Source organism: Oncorhynchus clarkii, unplaced genomic scaffold, assembly GCF_045791955.1.
Source record: "Oncorhynchus clarkii lewisi isolate Uvic-CL-2024 unplaced genomic scaffold, UVic_Ocla_1.0 unplaced_contig_7595_pilon_pilon, whole genome shotgun sequence".
In the NCBI taxonomy this organism is placed as follows: domain Eukaryota; kingdom Metazoa; phylum Chordata; class Actinopteri; order Salmoniformes; family Salmonidae; genus Oncorhynchus; species Oncorhynchus clarkii.
This window is the reverse complement of record NW_027261125.1, coordinates 115,326-134,340: the sequence shown is the minus strand read 5'-3', so window position 1 is coordinate 134,340 and position 19,015 is coordinate 115,326. Positions and strand designations below refer to the sequence as shown.

General features: G+C 43.0%; 1 protein-coding gene across 8 annotated transcripts in view; it reads right to left on the bottom strand.

Annotated features, from left to right (window-relative positions):
• LOC139404975 (histone deacetylase 9-B-like) overlaps nucleotides 1-19,015 on the bottom strand; it is a 60,174-nt gene that overhangs the window by 27,255 nt on the left and 13,904 nt on the right. For 3 of the 8 annotated variants that reach the window (XM_071147535.1, XM_071147530.1, XM_071147536.1), the window contains 4 exons: nucleotides 9,689-9,924; nucleotides 4,186-4,354; nucleotides 1,459-1,582; nucleotides 739-860 (listed from right to left, as the gene is read on the bottom strand). In XM_071147535.1, coding sequence (XP_071003636.1) covers nucleotides 739-860; nucleotides 1,459-1,582; nucleotides 4,186-4,354; nucleotides 9,689-9,924 — 651 coding nt within the window. Of the gene's footprint in view, nucleotides 1-738; nucleotides 861-1,458; nucleotides 1,592-4,185; nucleotides 4,355-9,688; nucleotides 9,925-19,015 lie in introns of all 8 variants that reach the window. The other 5 variants (XM_071147533.1, XM_071147529.1, XM_071147534.1 and 2 more) reach the window with 3 other exon arrangements.

Here is a 19,015-nt window from a genome sequence, read left to right as displayed (position 1 = left end):
CATACTATTATCATCTATGACCGCCAAGCTGTTCATACTATTATCATCTATGACCGCCAAGCAGTTCATACTATTATCATCTATGACCGCCAAGCAGTTCATACTATTATCATCTATGACCACCAAGCAGTTAATGCTATTATCATCTAGGATCAGCAAGCAGTTCATACTATTATCATCTATGCCCGCCAAGCTGTTCATACTATTATCATCTATGACCGCCAAGCAGTTCATACTATTATCATCTATGACCGCCAAGCAGTTCATGCTATTAGCATCTATGACCGCCAAGCAGTTCATACTATTATCATCTATGACCGTCAAGCAGTTCATACTATTATCACCTATGACCGCCAAGCAGTTCATACTATTATCATCTATGACCACCAAGCAGTTCATAATATTATCATCTATGACCGCCAAGCTGTTCATACTATTATCATCTATGACCGCCAAGCAGTTCATACTATTATCATCTATGACCACCAAGCAGCTCATACTATTATCATCTATGACCGCCAAGTAGTTCATACTATTATCATCTATGACCGCCAAGCAGTTCATACTATTATCATCTATGACCGCCAAGCAGTTCATACTATTATCATCTATGACCGCCAAGCAGTTCATACTATTATCATCTATGACTGCCAAGCAGTTCATACTATTATCATCTATGACCGTCAAGCAGTTCATACTATTATGTGTGTGCGTGGGTGCGTGTGTGTGTGGCCGTACCTGTTTTCCTCAGTGGGAAGTCGTCCTGTCCGTCCTGAGGGGAGGGGAGTGTGTAGTGGCAGACAGGAGACATGCCTCCCAGGGGAGAAGAACTCTGGTCCAGAGACGTGTGGTGGGAGGACCTGGACACAGAACACACAGCGCCAACACGTCACAAATCTTGGTTTATTTCTTCTTGCCAGGTGCAAATAGTGATATATATATAAATATATATACATCATTTTGAATGATAAATAGTAACTAGAAAAGTTCATTTTCCTGAAGAAAAATGGTGTGCTTGCTTTAGACTGTCTAGTAGTGGAAGAAGTTACTAGACAGAATCACAACAGTGGGTAGTGGAAGAAGTTACTAGACAGAATCACAACAGTGGGTAGTGGAAGAAGTTACTAGACAGAATCACAACAGTGGGTAGTGGAAGAAGTTACTAGACAGAATCACAACAGTGGGTAGTGGAAGAAGATACTAGACAGAATCACAACAGTGGGTAGTGGAAGAAGATACTAGACAGAATCACAACAGTGGGTAGTGGAAGACGTTACTAGACAGAATCACAACAGTGGGTAGTGGAAGAAGTTACTAGACAGAATCACAACAGTGGGTAGTGGAAGAAGTTACTAGACAGAATCACAACAGTGGGTAGTGGAAGACGTTACTAGACAGAATCACAACAGTGGGTAGAAGAAGAAGTTACTAGACAGAATCACAACAGTGTGTACTTACGTGTACCAGAGCTTGGGGTGGTGGATGAGCATGTGTGTGGCTCCGGCAGTAGACAGGTCCTTGTTTGATTTACTCAACAGAAACTCTTGGAGTTTCTGCTTCACCTCATTACTGGCCACAGCACCTGTGAGACCAGCAGCCAGAGAGAGACAGGGATTGGGGTCACCCTGGGGCTCAGGGGGTACAGACTCAGAGAGAGACCGGGATTGGGGTCACCCTGGGGCTCAGGGGGTACAGACTCAGAGAGGGACCGGGATTGGGGTCACCCTGGGGCTCAGGGGGTACAGACTTAGATACTGTGTCCCCTATGGCACACTATTCACTTTGTAGTGCACTACTTAGGTCAAATGAAAAATATTTAAAAAATAGCACACTATATAGGGTATAGGGTGCCATTGGGGACGCAGGGACTGTTTACCAAAGGTATATCGATACAGCACTGTATTCCTACAGTAGATTTCATCACATCCACACATATTGTTGCATTGAAATGTTAGAGACTGGGTTTAGCTATTCTATAGTATGTTTTCATCACATCCACACATTGTATTGCTCTGAAATATTTCACATTGTATCGTTTTTGACTATATCCATAACTAGCACACCAAATATCATGTATTTTATTTCTCATATAATTGATATTTCTGAGTGGATCCACATGTAATGTAGGAACATCTCCCTCTAGTGGGGGAAGAACATGCAACAATAAAGCCCAAGCTACAGCCTTGGCTAGTGTTTCATTAGTCATCACTAGTCCCTACAGCCTTGGCTAGTGTTTCATTAGTCATCACTAGTCACTACAGCCTTGGCTAGTGTTTTATCAGTCATCACTAGTCACAACAGCCTTGGTTAGTGTTTCATTAGTCATCACTAGTCACTACAGCCTTGGCTAGTGTTTCATTAGTCATCACTAGTCACTACAGCCTTGGCTAGTGTTTCATTAGTCATCACTAGTCCCTACAGCCTTGGCTAGTGTTTCATTAGTCATCACTAGTCACTACAGCCTTGGCTAGTGTTTCATTAGTCATCACTAGTCACTACAGCCTTGGCTAGTGTTTCATCAGTCATCACTAGTCACAACAGCCTTGGCTAGTGTTTCATTAGTCATCACTAGTCACTACAGCCTTGGCTAGTGTTTCATTAGTCATCACTAGTCACTACAGCCTTGGCTAGTGTTTCATCAGTCATCACTAGTCACAACAGCCTTGGTTATTGTTTCATTAGTCATCACTAGTCACAACAGCCTTGGCTAGTGTTTCATCAGTCATCACTAGTCACAACAGCCTTGGCTAGTTTTTCATTAGTCATCACTAGTCACTACAGCCTTGGCTAGTGTTTCATTAGTCATCACTAGTCACTACAGCCTTGGCTAGTGTTTCATTAGTCATCACTAGTCACTACAGCCTTGGTTAGTGTTTCATTAGTCATCACTAGTCCCTACAGCCTTGGCTAGTGTTTCATTAGTCATCACTAGTCACTACAGCCTTGGTTAGTGTTTCATTAGTCATCACTAGTCCCTACAGCCTTGGCTAGTGTTTCATTAGTCATCACTAGTCACTACAGCCTTGGCTAGTGTTTCATTAGTCATCACTAGTCACTACAGCCTTGGTTAGTGTTTCATTAGTCATCATTAGTCCCTACAGCCTTGGCTAGTGTTTCATCAGTCATCACGAGTCACTACAGCCTTGGTTAGTGTTTCATTAGTCATCACTAGTCACTACAGCCTTGGCTAGTGTTTCATTAGTCATCACTAGTCACTACAGCCTTGGCTAGTGTTTGATTAGTCATCACTAGTCACTACATCCTTGGCTAGTGTTTCATTGGTCACTACAGCCTTGGCTAGTGTTTCATTAGTCATCACTAGTCACTACAGCCTTGGCTAGTGTTTCATTAGTCATCACTAGTCACTACAGCCTTGGTTAGTGTTTCATTAGTCACTACAGCCTTGGCTAGTGTTTCATTAGTCATCACTAGTCACTACAGCCTTTGGCTAGTGTTTCATTAGTCATCACTAGTCACTACAGCCTTGGCTAGTGTTTCATTAGTCATCACTAGTCACTACAGCCTTGGTTAGTGTTTCATTAGTCATCACTAGTCACTACAGCCTTGGTTAGTGTTTCATTAGTCACTACAGCCTTGGCTAGTGTTTCATTAGTCATCACTAGTCACTACAGCCTTGGCTAGTGTTTCATTAGTCATCACTAGTCACTACAGCCTTGGCTAGTGTTTCATTAGTCATCACTAGTCACTACAGCCTTGGCTAGTGTTTCATTAGTCATCACTAGTCACTACAGCCTTGGCTAGTGTTTCTTTAGTCATCACTAGTCACTACAGCCTTGGCTAGTGTTTCATTAGTCATCCCTAGTCACAACAGCCTTGGCTAGTGTTTCATTAGTCATCACTAGTCACTACAGCCTTGGCTAGTGTTTCATTAGTCATCACTAGTCACTACAGCCTTGGCTAGTGTTTCATTAGTCATCACTAGTCACTACAGCATTGGCTAGTGTTTCATTAGTCACTACAGCCTTGGAGCCACAATGACACACGGTGAGTTAGCTGCCTCCAAGGTTTTGGTTGGTAAACTAGCAGTTAGTTATCGATTAATCTCGTTCACGAGCCCTCTATCTGTCTATATATGCAGTATCAATTGAGTTGGGGAGGAGGTTAGTTATCAGTGATTGGGCAGAGAGTTAGCTGTGGTGAGTGGACTCGGTGGTGAACCCTTACTCTCTCTGGTGCGCTCCTTGCCCCTGAGGCTGAGACAGAGGACATGCTGCTCCCTGCGATGTCTCTCCTGCTCCTTCTCCTGCTGGCTCTGCTGCTGCTGCAGCTGCTGCCTCCTCTCCTTCTCCACCAGCTCCTGCTGCTGCTTCATGGCCTGCAGCTCCTGTTGCAGCTAACACACAGAGAGAGAGAGAGAGAGAGAGAGAGAGAGAGAGAGAGAGAGAGAGATACAGAGATACAGAGAGAGAAAGAGAGAGAGAGAGACAGAGATACAGAGATACAGAGAGAGAAAGAGAGAGACAGAGATACAGAGATACAGAGAGAGAAAGAGAGAGAGAGAGAGAGAGATACAGAGATACAGAGAGAGAGAGAGAGATACAGATACAGAGAGAGAAAGAGAGAGAGAGAGAGATAAAGAGAGAGCGAGAGAGTGAGATACAGAGAGAGAAGGGGAGAGAGAGAGAGAGATACAGAGATACAGAGAGAGCAAGAGAGTGAGAGAGAGGGAGATACAGAGATACAGAGAGAGCAAGAGAGTGAGATACAGAGAGAGAGAGAGAGAGAGAGAGAGAGAGAGAGAGAGAGAGAGAGAGAGAGAGAGAGAGAGAGATCCAGTCAATCAGTCAGTCAGACAGTATGGACCCCAGCCATAGAGTAACAAACTATAGTGGTGAAGGTGCTGTGTAGTGTAGTCCTGGTAAAAAGGGGGAAACCTGTACTGAAAATAACTAGATCATATTGAAGTCACAGCTTTATTCTAAAATGGATCAATCTATACACAATATCCCATAATGACGAAGCAAAAACAGGTTTTTCAACATTTTTGGAAATGTATTAAAAATAAAAACAGGAAATATCACATTTACATAAGTATCCAGACCCTTTACTCAGTACTTTTTTGAAGCACCTTTGGCAACAATTACAGCATTGCGTCTTCTTGGTTATGACTCTACAAACACCTGTATTTTAGGAGTTTCTCTCATTCTTCTTTGCAGATCCTCTCAAGCTCAGTCAGTTTGGATGGGGAGCGTCGCTGCACAGCTATTTTCAGGTCTCTCCAGAGATGTTCGATCGGGTTCAAGTTCCGGCTCTGGTTGGACCACTCAAGGACGTTAAAAGACTTGTCCCGAAGCCACTCCTGCGTTGTCTTGGCAGTGTGCTTAGGGTCGTTGTCCTGTTGGAAGGTGGACCTTCACCCCAGTCTGAGGTCCTGAGCTCTCTGGAGCCGGTTTTAATCTCTCTGTACTTTGCCCTGTTCATCTTTCCCTCAATCCTGACTAGTCTCCCAGTCCCTGCTGCTGAAAAACATCCCCACAGCATGATGCTGCCTCCACCATGCTTCACCGTAGGAATGGTGCCAGGTTTCCTCCAGACATGACGCTTGGAATTCAAGCCAAAGAGTTCAATCTTGGTTTCATCAGACCAGACAATCTTGTTTCTCATACTCTGGGAATTCTTAAGGTGCCTTTTGGCAAAAGCCAAGCGGACTGCCATGTGCCTTTTACTGAGGAGTGGCTTCCATCTGGCCACTCTACCATAAAGACCTGATTGGTGGAGTGCTGTAGAGATGGTTGTCCTTCTGGAAGATTCTCCCGTCTCCACAGAGGAACTCTGGCGCTCTGTCAGAGTGACCATCGGGTTCTTGGTCACCTCCCTCACCAAGGCCCCGATTGCTCAGTTTGGTCAAGCAGCCAGCTCTAGGATGAGTCTTGGTAGTTCCAAATAGCGCTGGGCGATATGACGATATATATTGTGCGACGATAGAAAAACGTCTATCGTTTCATATTATGCTCTATCGTTTATTTAGTCGCAAATCACACTCTTTACGAAAATATATTTCGTAATTTGGAAGTACATTTTAAACAAACAAACAGGGAGGAGAGTGAACGTGACACAGAGCACAGAGACACAGAGCCGTACCTAAAAGAGGGGCTACTTCGGTCGCATGGACGTGGTTTGGGTATGAAAAGTCTGACATGGACCAGAAAACCGTCCTCTGCAAAATATACTACAGGCCGGTCCTGACAACAGGCTCAAACACCACTAACCTCTTTTACCACCTACGCAGGAGTCATGTAGAACAGGCCGGTCCTGACAACAGGCTCAAACACCACTAACCTCTTTACCACCTACGCAGGAGTCATGTAGAACAGGCCGGTCCTGACAACAGGCTCAAACACCACTAACCTCTTTACCACCTACGCAGGAGTCATGTAGAACAGGCCGGTCCTGACAACAGGCTCAAACACCACTAACCTCTTTTACCACCTACGCAGGAGTCATGTAGAACAGGCCGGTCCTGACAACAGGCTCAAACACCACTAACCTCTTTACCACCTACGCAGGAGTCATGTAGAACAGGCCGGTCCTGACAACAGGCTCAAACACCACTAACCTCTTTTACCACCTACGCAGGAGTCATGTAGAACAGGCCGGTCCTGACAACAGGCTCAAACACCACTAACCTCTTTTACCACCTACGCAGGAGTCATGTAGAACAGGCCGGTCCTGACAACAGGCTCAAACACCACTAACCTCTTTTACCACCTACGCAGGAGTCATGTAGAACAGGCCGGTCCTGACAACAGGCTCAAACACCACTAACCTCTTTTACCACCTACGCAGGAGTCATGTAGAACAGGCCGGTCCTGACAACAGGCTCAAACACCACTAACCTCTTACCACCTACGCAGGAGTCATGTAGAACAGGCCGGTCCTGACAACAGGCTCAAACACAACTAACCTCTTTTACCACCTACGCAGGAGTCATGTAGAACAGGCCAGTCCTGACAACAGGCTCAAACACCACTAACCTCTTACCACCTACGCAGGAGTCATGTAGAACAGGCCGGTCCTGACAACAGGCTCAAACACCACTAACCTCTTACCACCTACGCAGGAGTCATGTAGAACAGGCCGGTCCTGACAACAGGCTCAAACACAACTAACCTCTTTTACCACCTACGCAGGAGTCATGTAGAACAGGCCGGTCCTGACAACAGGCTCAAACACCACTAACCTCGTACCACCTACGCAGGAGTCATGTAGAACAGGCCGGTCCAGACAACAGGCTCAAACACCACTAACCTCTTACCACCTACGCAAGAATCTTGTGAGACAGTATGAAGAGAGTCTACGGATGAGACCCAAAAAGAAGGAATAGGCATTTACATGTGGTCATTTTATATGAACTATTTATTCATTGAATTTACAGAAAATGTGCTATATCGTGATATGTATCATTATCGGGATATGAAACGACCTATATCGGGATATGAGATTTTGGCCGGATCGCCCAGCCCTAGTTCCAAACTTCTTCCATTTAATTCCATTTAAGAATGATGGAGGCCACTGTGTTCTTGGGGACCTTCAATGCTGCAGACATTTTTTGGTATCCTGCTACAGATCTGTGCCTCAACACAATCCTGTCTCGGAGCTCTACGGACAATTCCTTCGACCCCATGGCTTGGTTTTTGTTCTGACATGCACTGTCAACTGTGGGACCTTTATATATACAGGTGTGTGCCTTTCCAAATCATGTCCAATCAATTGAAATTACCACAGGTGAACTCAAATCAAGATGTAGAAACACCTCAAGGATGATCAATGGAAACAGGATGCACCCGAGCTCAATTTCGAGTCTCATAGCAGAAGGTCTGAATACTTATGGGGCGGCAGGGTAGCCAAGTGGTTAGAGCGTTGGACTAGTAACCGGAAGGTTGCAAGTTCAAACCCCGAGCTGACAAGGTACAAATCTGTCGCTCTGCCCCTGGCAGTTAACCCACTAGACCGTCATTGAAAATAAGAATTTGTTCTTAACTTACTTGCCTGGTTAAATAAAATAAAAATAAATTATGTAAATAAGCTAACCTGTTTTAGCCTTGTCATTATGGGGTATTGTGTGTAGATTGATGATAATTAATTTAATCCATTTTAGAATAAGGCTGTAATGTAAGAAAATGTGGAAAAGGGGAAGGGAATACTTTCCGAATGCACTTGAAGCATTGTTTCCAGTGAGTATCTGTGACTGTTTTTCTCTTAGCATAGCCTATACTCTAGCAACCTTGCATCAAAGATATCGTAACACACACACAAAAATTATGAACTACTATATATTCACTATTACAATACTATACTATTACTATAGTATACTATGCTACTATTACTAAACTATACTATATTATTGCTACTACTATAATATTACTATGCTAATATTACCATACTAATATTACTATACAATTACTATACTATAATATTACTATTACTATACTGCTACTATGCTACTACTATACTATTATAGTGCTGTAGTATACTATTACCACACTATATTATTACTATGCTATACTATGCTAATATTACTATACCAGTGCTATACCATCACTATAATACTACGATGCTTTTACCATACTATTACTATACTATGTCTATACTATACTATTACTATGACATACTATATTATTACTGTACTATTACAATAGCATTACTATACTATCCTACTATTACTATACTATATTATTACTATACTATTACTTATTGTAATAGTATAGTAATGCTATATTATCCCTATACTATACTATTTATATACTATACTATACAGTATTATTGCTATTACTATAAAATGTCTATACTATACCATGCTAATATTACTATGGCTATACTATTACCATACTATACTATTACTATTACTACAATATTACTACACCATACTATCACTATTGCAATAGTATTACTATACTGCTGTATACTACTACCATACTATACATTACTATTACTATAATATTACTATACGATACTACTTCTATTCTATTTCTATACTATTACTATGCTATGCTAATATTGCTAAACTATTACTATACTATTTCTATTCTAGTACTATACTATGATAATATCACTATACTGCTACTATACAATTCTGTACTATTACGATACTATGCTAATATTACTATACTATTACTATACCATGTTAATATTACTATACGACAACTATACTACTACTACGCTATTGCTATACTATTACTATACTAATTATATACTGTTACTATACTATTTATATACTATCACGATACTATTGCCATACGATTCCTATATTATTTCTGTACTATTGCTATACTATACCATATTAGTACTATAATAGTACTATACTATTACTATACTATCCTGCTATTACTATGCTATACTCTATTATTACTATACTATTACTATATTTGGCTATATTATTACTATACTATACTATTTCTATACTGTACTCTGACTATGCTATACTACTGTTTGTAAACTATTGTTCTGTTTAACCGTGAGGGATTCTGACTTTGATTTACTCATGGAGCTGGGCCTGGTGTCAGGTTCTATACTATACTATTCTTTGCTATACAATACTATACTACTGTTGCTAACTATGCTATGCTATACTATTGTTGCTATACTATGCTATACTATACTGTACTATGCTATGCTATACTATACTACTGTTGCTATAGTATACTGTAGTTGATGTTGTAGTCCTGACCTTGAGGTGCTCCTGGAGCTGGGCCTGGTGCTGGCGGGTCAGATTCTCATGCTGCTTCTGGAACTCGCTGATCAGCAGCTGTTTCTGGACCTGCTGCTGTTTCTGGATGAGGAGCAGCTCCTGCTGCAACTGACGCTCCCACATTCCCGGGTCCGAGCCAGGCCCCAGCATCCTCAGGTCTGTACGCAGGTCCAACGGAGACACGGGATCCAAAAGTACCTCTGGCTTAATGTCCACTGGGAGAGGGAGGGAGGGAGGGAATATGAACTATGAGCACAATCTTTTCCTATTTTCTATTCATATTCATAAACATGCCTACATTAGTCTTAGTGAGTTCCCACTCTGCGTTACTTAACAGTCCTGTTGCAGAGAACAAACTGTACTTTGCATTACATGAGTCCCAATACAAAGTGCATGGTGTTTTCAGCAGAGGAAAGAGGAGAAGCTTTCGAAGGGAAAGACAGCTTATGGGCACAGAGCCAAAAGAAAAAAGAGAGAGACAGGAACCAAAGACAGGAACTTCTCCCTGCCTCCTCTCCTCCCTGCCTCTGTCTCTCCTCCTCCCTGCGTCTCCTCTTCTCGTGTCATCCTCGAAAAGCCACAATTATATTACAGTTTCTATAAACAAACAGCAGATCACTTCCTGACACAAAGCCTTCAAGTCTTCAGGGAGCCCACTTAGGGCAACAGCACAGAGACTCAATGGACCCTTGGCACGACATGTCTCAGTAGTTATTTCAAGTATTTACATGAAAATCCTGTCTGTTCACGGCTCCATAAATAAATAAATAAAGCATCCATTTAGGGGATGTGCTCCCTCTTGACTCCCTCCACTCTGCATCATCAACCAGAACACATCTCTGGTTTACAATTTAATGTTTGAAATATTAACAAAATAAAAATACAAATGTTTTGGTGTTTCTCTCTCTCTCTCTCTCTCTCTCTCTCTCTCTCTCTCTCTCTCTCTCTCTCTCTCTCTCTCTCTCTCTCTCTCTCTCTCTCTCTCTCTCTCTCTCTCTCTCTCTCTCTCTCTCTCTCTCTCTCTCCTCTCTCTCTCTCTCTCCCTCTCTCCCTCTCTCTCTCTCTCTATCTCTCTCTCTATTCAATTCAATTTAAGGGCTTTATTGGCATGGGAAAAGCATATGTTAACATTGCCGAAGCAAGTGAATTAGATAATAAACAAATTTGAAATAAACAATAAAAATGAACAGTAAACATTACACTCCAAAAGTTCCAAAAGAATAAAAACATTACAAATGTCATATTATGTGCAAATAGTTCAAGTACAAAAGGGACAATAAATAAACATAAATATGGGATGAATTTACATTGGTGTTTGTTCTTCGCTGGTTCCCTTTTCTTGTGGCAACAGGTCACAAATCTTGCTGCTGTGGTTGCACACTGTGTTATTTTACCAATAAATATGGGAGTTTATCAAAATTAGGTTTGTTTTTAAATTATTTGTGTATCTGTGTAATCTGAGGGAAATATGTCTCTAATATGGTCATACATTTGGCATTAGGTTAAGAAGTGCAGCTCAGTTTCCACCTCATATTCTGGGCAGTGAGCACATAGGTCTGCCTACGGCGGCCTTTCTCAATAGCAAGGCTATGCTCACTGAGTCTGTACAAAGTCAAAGCTTTCCTTAAGTTTGGGTCAGTCACAGTGGTCAGGTATTCTGTCACTGTGTACTCTCTGTTTAGGGCCAAATAGCATTCTAGTTTGTTCAGTTTTTTTGTGAATTCTTTCCAATATGTCAAGTAATTATCTTTTTGTTTCCTCATGGTTGTGTTGCTGTTCTGGTGCTGGGGTCCTTTGTTTTCTCATGATTGTGTTGCTGTCCTGGTGCTCTGTAGGGTGTGTTTGTGTTTGTGAACAGAGCCCCAGGACCAGCTTGCTGAGGAGACTCTTCTCCAGGTTTATCTCTCTGTAGGTGATGGCTTTGCTATGGAAGGTTTGGGAATCTCTTCCTTTTAGGTGGTTGTGGAATTTAACAGCTCTTTTCAGGATTTTGATCATTAGCGGGTATCGGCCTAATTCTGCTCTGCAAGCATTATTTGGTGTTTTACGTTGTACACAAAATATATTTTTGCAGAATTCTGCATGGAGAGTCTCAATTTGGTGTTTGGCCCATTTTGTGAATTCTTGGTTGGTGAGCGGACCCCAGACCTCACAACCATAAAGGGCAATGGGTTCTACAACTGATTCAAGTATTTTTTGCCAGATCCTAATTGGTATGTCAAAATGTTTTCTCTCTGCCCCAGACGAGAGGATGGTTAAACCCAGGTTAGTGTGTCACTGTATCTCTCCTCCTCTCATTTACACCATAGAGGACAAGGCTAGTCCATCTCTCTTCCCCAGAGGAGAGGATGGTTTAACCCAGGTTACTGTGTCACTGTATCTCTCCTCCTCTCATTTACACCATAGAGGACAAGGCTAGTCCATCTCTCTTCCCCAGAGGAGAGAATGGTTTAACCCAGGTTACTGTGTCACTGTATCTCTCCTCCTCTCATTTACACCATAGAGGACAAGGCTAGTCCATCTCTCTGCCCCAGAGGAGAGGATGGTTAAACCCAGGTTACTGTGTCACTGTATCTCTCCTCCTCTCATTTACACCATAGAGGACAAGGCTAGTCCATCTCTCTGCCCCAGAGGAGAGGATGGTTAAACCCAGGTTACTGTGTCACTGTATCTCTCCTCCTCTCATTTACACCATAGAGGACAAGGCTAGTCCATCTCTCTTCCCCAGAGGAGAGGATGGTTAAACCCAGGTTACTGTGTCACTGTATCTCTCCTCCTCTCATTTACACCATAGAGGACAAGGCTAGTCCATCTCTCTTCCCCAGAGGAGAGGATGGTTTAACCCAGGTTACTGTGTCACTGTATCTCTCCTCCTGTCATATGAGGTTATGGAGAACAGCAAGCCTTTTGTTTTAAAGCAACCCATGTCTCATAATACCAGATAGTAACTTATGTTCTCTGGTGACAGGACATTTTGTTCACTGCTACGTTTAGCTTTTTACCAACTCTTAGAGAATATTCTAGTTCTATTCTTGTCATGGCATCAGTCACATTGTGAGAAGAGTTCACACTGTACAGGCCTTATACATGTCTCTTCCATTTTTAGCCTGAAAGAAAATATTCAAACCTACTTAAAATGCCAAAGGCTGAGGGGAGATTTATCGGGTGCATTCACTGCCGTAATCTTCTCAAGGGTCACATTTAGGAGAACAAATACAGGCAGTGTTTCAGGCAGCACCTGTTGTGAGAGTCCTGACAGCGTTCACTGTACCTGTTCACACTATGGGAATCGGTGGCCACTAGAAGCGTGCATCCCAAATGACACCATATTCCCCATATAGGGTTCTGGTCAAAAGTAGTGCACTATAAATGGAATAGGGTGCCATTTGGGACGCAGACTAAGCTTTCCTCACTCGTGCTGCACATGTAAAACACATAAAATGTCAAACCCAAGTTGGTCAGAGTTGAGCCCTACCAGAAAAGGTCTCCATTAGCCCAGTTGTCCGTGAACAACATACCTTCCCTGTTATAGTGTTCACTGATAATGTGAAACATATTGTCTTTCCTCCGCTTGGTGGTGGCGGTGCAAGCAGTTTTTCATTACACCATCCAACCAACCCCTCTGTGTGGTGCAGCGGGCGGCGCTGTCGTTATAAATGATTATAAATAGAAACATTAAAGCAAGTGCCGCAATCCTGGGCTCTGACAACCCCACACCCTTTCCACCACCACTACCACCCTAACTGGCTGCCATGGTAACGTTTGCAGGCGGCGGGCAGGCGTCATAATAATGTCCCTCCTTCCTGCAGAACAGATATCGAGTCTTGTTGCGTGTTTTCTCCTTGTCTCATCCTTCCTATCCTAGCTACAGTTGCTGTGTGACACTGGGGCTTGGGTAGGTAAACTACCATCATCCTATTTAGACTGTTATCGCTATGTAAGAGTTGATACATTGGGAGAAAAAAATAAAAAATTCATACACACATCATGCCACAAACACAATAATAATGATTGCATTGTAACCTGTACCTTGTCTTGAGAAAGGCTACATGAATGGAATCAAAGATACCATCACCATATTTCCTTATCCTCCCAGTTTGTGTTTTGTTTACTTGATGCTAGGGGTTTTCTCATTTCTTTGTTACATTCAGAGAGTGAAGAGAGCAAAGGGGACTCCCCCAAGACTGTACTTCATCTCCCTCCCTCCCTCCCTCCCTCCCTCCCTCCCTCCCTCCCTCCCTCCCTCCCTCCCTCCCTCCCTCCCTCGCCCTCTCTCTCTCCTCTCTCTCTTCTCTCTCTCTCTCCTCTGTGTTCTAAAAACAGCTCATTTTAAATAACAGAGGAACTCCTGTCAAAGAGCAGCCCAGCACCTGTAGCACACAGCCTTCCTCTAGTGACAGGGAATATTCATCTTAGTGGTAAGTACTTGACAAAATACTATCTTGTAGCAGCACCGGAGGTGTTCCAGGCGCAGCGGTGAACCTGTGAACCAATGAAAGGGCTGCGTACGGCAGTGAGTCAGACAGACAGCAAGGACCCTGGCGGTACGGTGCTGCTGCTTCTCTAATGGTATTAAATACAGCCAGAGAAACACCTGCTGGCTGGCTGCAGTGAGTCAGACAGACAGCAAGGACCCTGGCGGTACGGTGCTGCTGCTTCTCTCTGCTGGCTGGCTGCAGTGAGTCAGACAGACAGCAAGGACCCTAGCGGTACGGTGCTGTTGCTTCTCTAATGGTATTAAATATAGCCAGAGAAACACCTGCTGGCTGGCTGAGGGAAAACCCAGCACTATGATGTCTTATTCATTTAATATTTAATTCCCTACCCTCACTGTGACGGGTATTAAGACGCTCCACTTTGATCTGGAGAATCCAGCTGAGGCTCCATCAGAATCATACAGCACAGCTCTGTGACTCCATCAGAATCATACAGCACAGCTCTGTGACTCCATCAGAATCATACAGCACAGCTCTGTGACTCCATCAGAATCATACAGCACAGCTCTGTGACTCCATCAGAATCATACAGCACAGCTCTGTGACTCCATCAGAATCATACAGCACAGCTCTGTGACTCCATCAGAATCATACAGCACAGCTCTGTGACTCATCAGAATCATACAGCACAGCTCTGTGACTCATCAGAATCATACAGCACAGCTCTGTGACTCCATCAGAATCATACAGCACAGCTCTGTGACTCATCAGAATCATACAGCACAGCTCTGTGACTCAATCAGAATCATACAGCACAGCTCTGTGACTCCATCAGAATTATACAGCACAGCTCTGTGACTCCATCAGAATCATACAGCACAGCTCTGTGACTCAATCAGAATCAATCAGCACAGCATTGTGGCTCCCAACCTATCGAGGTTCCAGCAGAATCATAGAGCACAACACAGCGATGTGACTCCTCCCCTTACAGAAAGGAAATGGTTATCACATGAAAGGAAATGGTTATCACATGTTGCTTTACATGTTTTCACATTATTACATTAACTTCACATAAGATCACAAGTGATCACATGACAACATGTGTTTTTGGAACACTTCACGTGTTCACAAGTGAAATTCATGTGTGTTTTTTCGTAAGGGTCCAAGCTCTAAAAGGTGAGGAAAAAGGACACCTTTGACCTTATTTCCTATTTAGTGCACTACTTTTGACCAGAGACATATCGACCCTGTTCAAAAGTAGGGCACTATAAATACAGTTGAAGTCGGAAGTTTACATACACTTAGGTTGGAATCATTAAAACTCGTTTTTCAACATCTCCACAAATTTCAGACTACGGTTTGCAACTGCACATGGGGACAAAGATCGTACTTTTTGGAGAAATGTCCTCTAGTCTGATGAAACAAATATAGAACTGTTTGGACATAATGACCATCGTTATGTTTGGAGGAAAAAAGGGGAGACTTGCAAGCCGAAGAACACCATCCCAACCGTGAAGCACGGGGGTGGCAGCATCATGTTGTGGGGTTGCTTTTCTGCAGGAGGGACAGGTGAACTTCACAAAATAGATGGCATCATGACGTAGGAAAATTAGGTGGATATATTGAAGCAACATCTCAAGACATCAGTCAGGAAGTTAACGCTTGTTTGCAAATGGGTCTTCCAAATGGACAATGACCCGAAGCATACTTGCAAAGTTGTGGCAAAATGACTTAAGGACAACAAAATCAAGGTATTGGAGTGGCCATCACAAAGCCCTGACCTCAATCCTATAGAAAATTTGTGGGCAGAACTGAAAAAGCGTGTGCGAGCACGGAGGCCTGACTCAGTTACACCAGCTCTGTCAGGAGGAATGGGCTAAAATTGATGCAACTTATTATGGGAAGCTCGTGGAAGGCTACCCAAAACGTTTGACCCAAGTTAAACAATTTAAAGGCAATGCTACCAAATACTAATTGAGTGTATGTAAACTTCTGACCCACTGGGAATGTAATGAAAGAAATAAAAGCTGAAATAAATCATTCTCTCTACTATTATTCTGATATTTCACATTCTTAAAATAAAGTGGTGATCCTAACTGACCTAAGACAGGGACGTTCTACTAGGATTAAACGTCAGGAATTAAGAAAAACTGCGTTTAAATGTATTCCGACTTCAACTGTGCATAGGGAATAGGGAATGAGGATGTAAACTTCAGACTTCAACTGTGCATAGGGAATAGGGAATGTGGATGTAAACTTCAGACTTCAACTGTGCATAGGGAATAGGGAATGTGGATGTAAACTTCAGACTTCAACTGTGCATAGGGAATAGGGAATGAGGATGTAAACTTCAGACTTCAACTGTGCATAGGGAATAGGGAATGTGGATGTAAACTTCAGACTTCAACTGTGCATAGGGAATAGGGAATGTGGATGTAAACTTCAGACTTCAACTGTGCATAGGGAATAGGGAATGAGGATGTAAACTTCAGACTTCAACTGTGCATAGGGAATAGGGAATGTGGATGTAAACTTCAGACTTCAACTGTGCATAGGGAATAGGGAATGTGGATGTAAACTTCAGACTTCAACTGTGCATAGGGAATAGGGAATGAGGATGTAAACTTCAGACTTCAACTGTGCATAGGGAATAGGGAATGAGGATGTAAACTTCAGACTTCAACTGTGCATAGGGAATAGGGAATGAGGATGTAAACTTCAGACTTCAACTGTGCATAGGGAATAGGGAATGAGGATGTAAACTTCAGACTTCAACTGTGCATAGGGAATAGGGAATGAGGATGCGAGGTTTACTCTCCACTGCAGATTCTTCCATTTAAACAATGGTAGTTGTTCCAGAAAGGTAAGTGACCCCAGCCACCTTCAGACTTTAAGTAACGTTAAGTAAAGTCCATTTCGAAAGTTAACATGACCAAAGGTAGAGTTACATTGTAAGATGCAACATTTTAAGTCGGCAGGAAAACAATTTTATAAGTTGAAATATTTTTTTCAAACTAGTCCTTACACTTCTTATCAACATAAGCCATCTGTTGTTCAGGTGAAGTGCAGACTGTATAGAGACACAGCACCCTGTTAAACAGAACCCATAGTAAAGAAGGCAGATATTTGCCCCAGATATTATCATCATGTCTGTTTTGAATTAACCAGCATCATACACCGACATTAAAATAGACCAATGTCTATCTGGTTATATCTGTGGCTGCCTACGGCTAAGTTTAGGATTCAGAAATGACTATGTCAAATGTTATACGTGAAACTGAAATCTGCTGTTGATGCACTGCAAATACCAGGAGGAGAACACGGAAGCAGCAGTAACTACGGCTAAATATAACAGACTTTCTGAGCTGCCTGGGTCTTAATATAGACAATGTGTGAAAGACTGTCACGGATGTCAGGATGTCTGCTTAATTTAACACAGAGTTTTGTTTTTAAGCTAAACGCCCTGAAGGAGCACTGAATCAACCTCTTTGGCTTTTTGAAGAAGATACAATAAACTGTTACTACTAGATATTAATTCACCTGCAGTTTTCCTTGAGCGAAAGAAGTGATGGGGCCTCCTCATTGGTGGAGAGGTATCACTAAGCGCCAACGGCAGGGACTGGCGGGTAAAGGAGATTTATGAATGACAGGTCCAATTTGTTTTTAGCACCAGGGAGAGACAAGCAGCACCCTGCCCCATGCCCAAATTCTTCCCCTCCGAGGGCCCTGCCAACAGGGGATAGGGTGACTCATAACCAGTGGCTGCACTCCCACTGCACTAGCCTCCTCTGACACCATGGGCCAACACTACCACCACACAGCTCCGTGACCGCCTGTCCCCAACGTGTTTATTTCTATAACAGATCTGTCTCTCGTTAGCCCCCATGGCGGTTAGAGTGACGATCACAGCCTTCATTTGAGATGTTGGCATGGCAATGGCAGGTGTTTGCTTCCCAATTGGCACCCCATTTCCTATATGGTGCACTACTTTTGACCAGAGCCCATAGGGAATAGGGTGCCATGTGGGACACAGTCCGTGTCTGTTTTTACCTTGAGGAGTCACACTAGCAGGTTTCACCCACCACACAGCAGAGAGAGAGAGAGAATAGAGACAAGTCGTCTGGACTGGTGAGAGTGTTACATGTTGTGACGTCTGTGATGTGAGATATGTGTTCTTGGATCTCTTTCCATTATCTATTTGTCTAATAATAATAATAATAATGACAATAGGCTAGAAGACAGTGCCCATGTTAGATCCTACAGCTACATACCATAGGTGGTGTCCTGCATCATTTGCAGTCAATGGATAGGCTATAGTGCCAGTTTCCCAGACACAGATGAAGCCTAGTCCTGGACTAAAAAGCATGCTTAATGGAGACTCATCATTGAATCACAGGGCGGCACACAATGGACCCAGCGTCGTCCGGGTCGGGGTCGGGTTTGGCCGAGGCCGTTATTGTAAAACAGGAATTTGTTCTTAACTGACTGACAGAGTTAAATAAAGGTTCAATAAAAACGTTCAATAAAAAAGTGACAGACTCTATATGACCGAAGGTTTGTGGACACCTGCTCGTCAGACATCTCATTCCAAAATCATGGTCATTAATATGGAGATGCCCCCCACCCCCCCCCCCTGCTTCTATAACAGCCTCCACTCTTCTGGGAAGGCTTTCTACTAGATGTTGGAACGTTGCTGTGGGAACTTGCTTCCATTCAGCCACAAGAGCATTAGTGAGGTCGGGCGCTGATGTTGGGCGATTAGGCCTGGCTCACAGTCAACGTTCCAATTCATCCCAAAGGTGTTGGATGTGGCTGAAGTGAGGGCTCTGTGCAGACCTGTAAAGTTCTCCCACACTGGAACAGGAAAGGG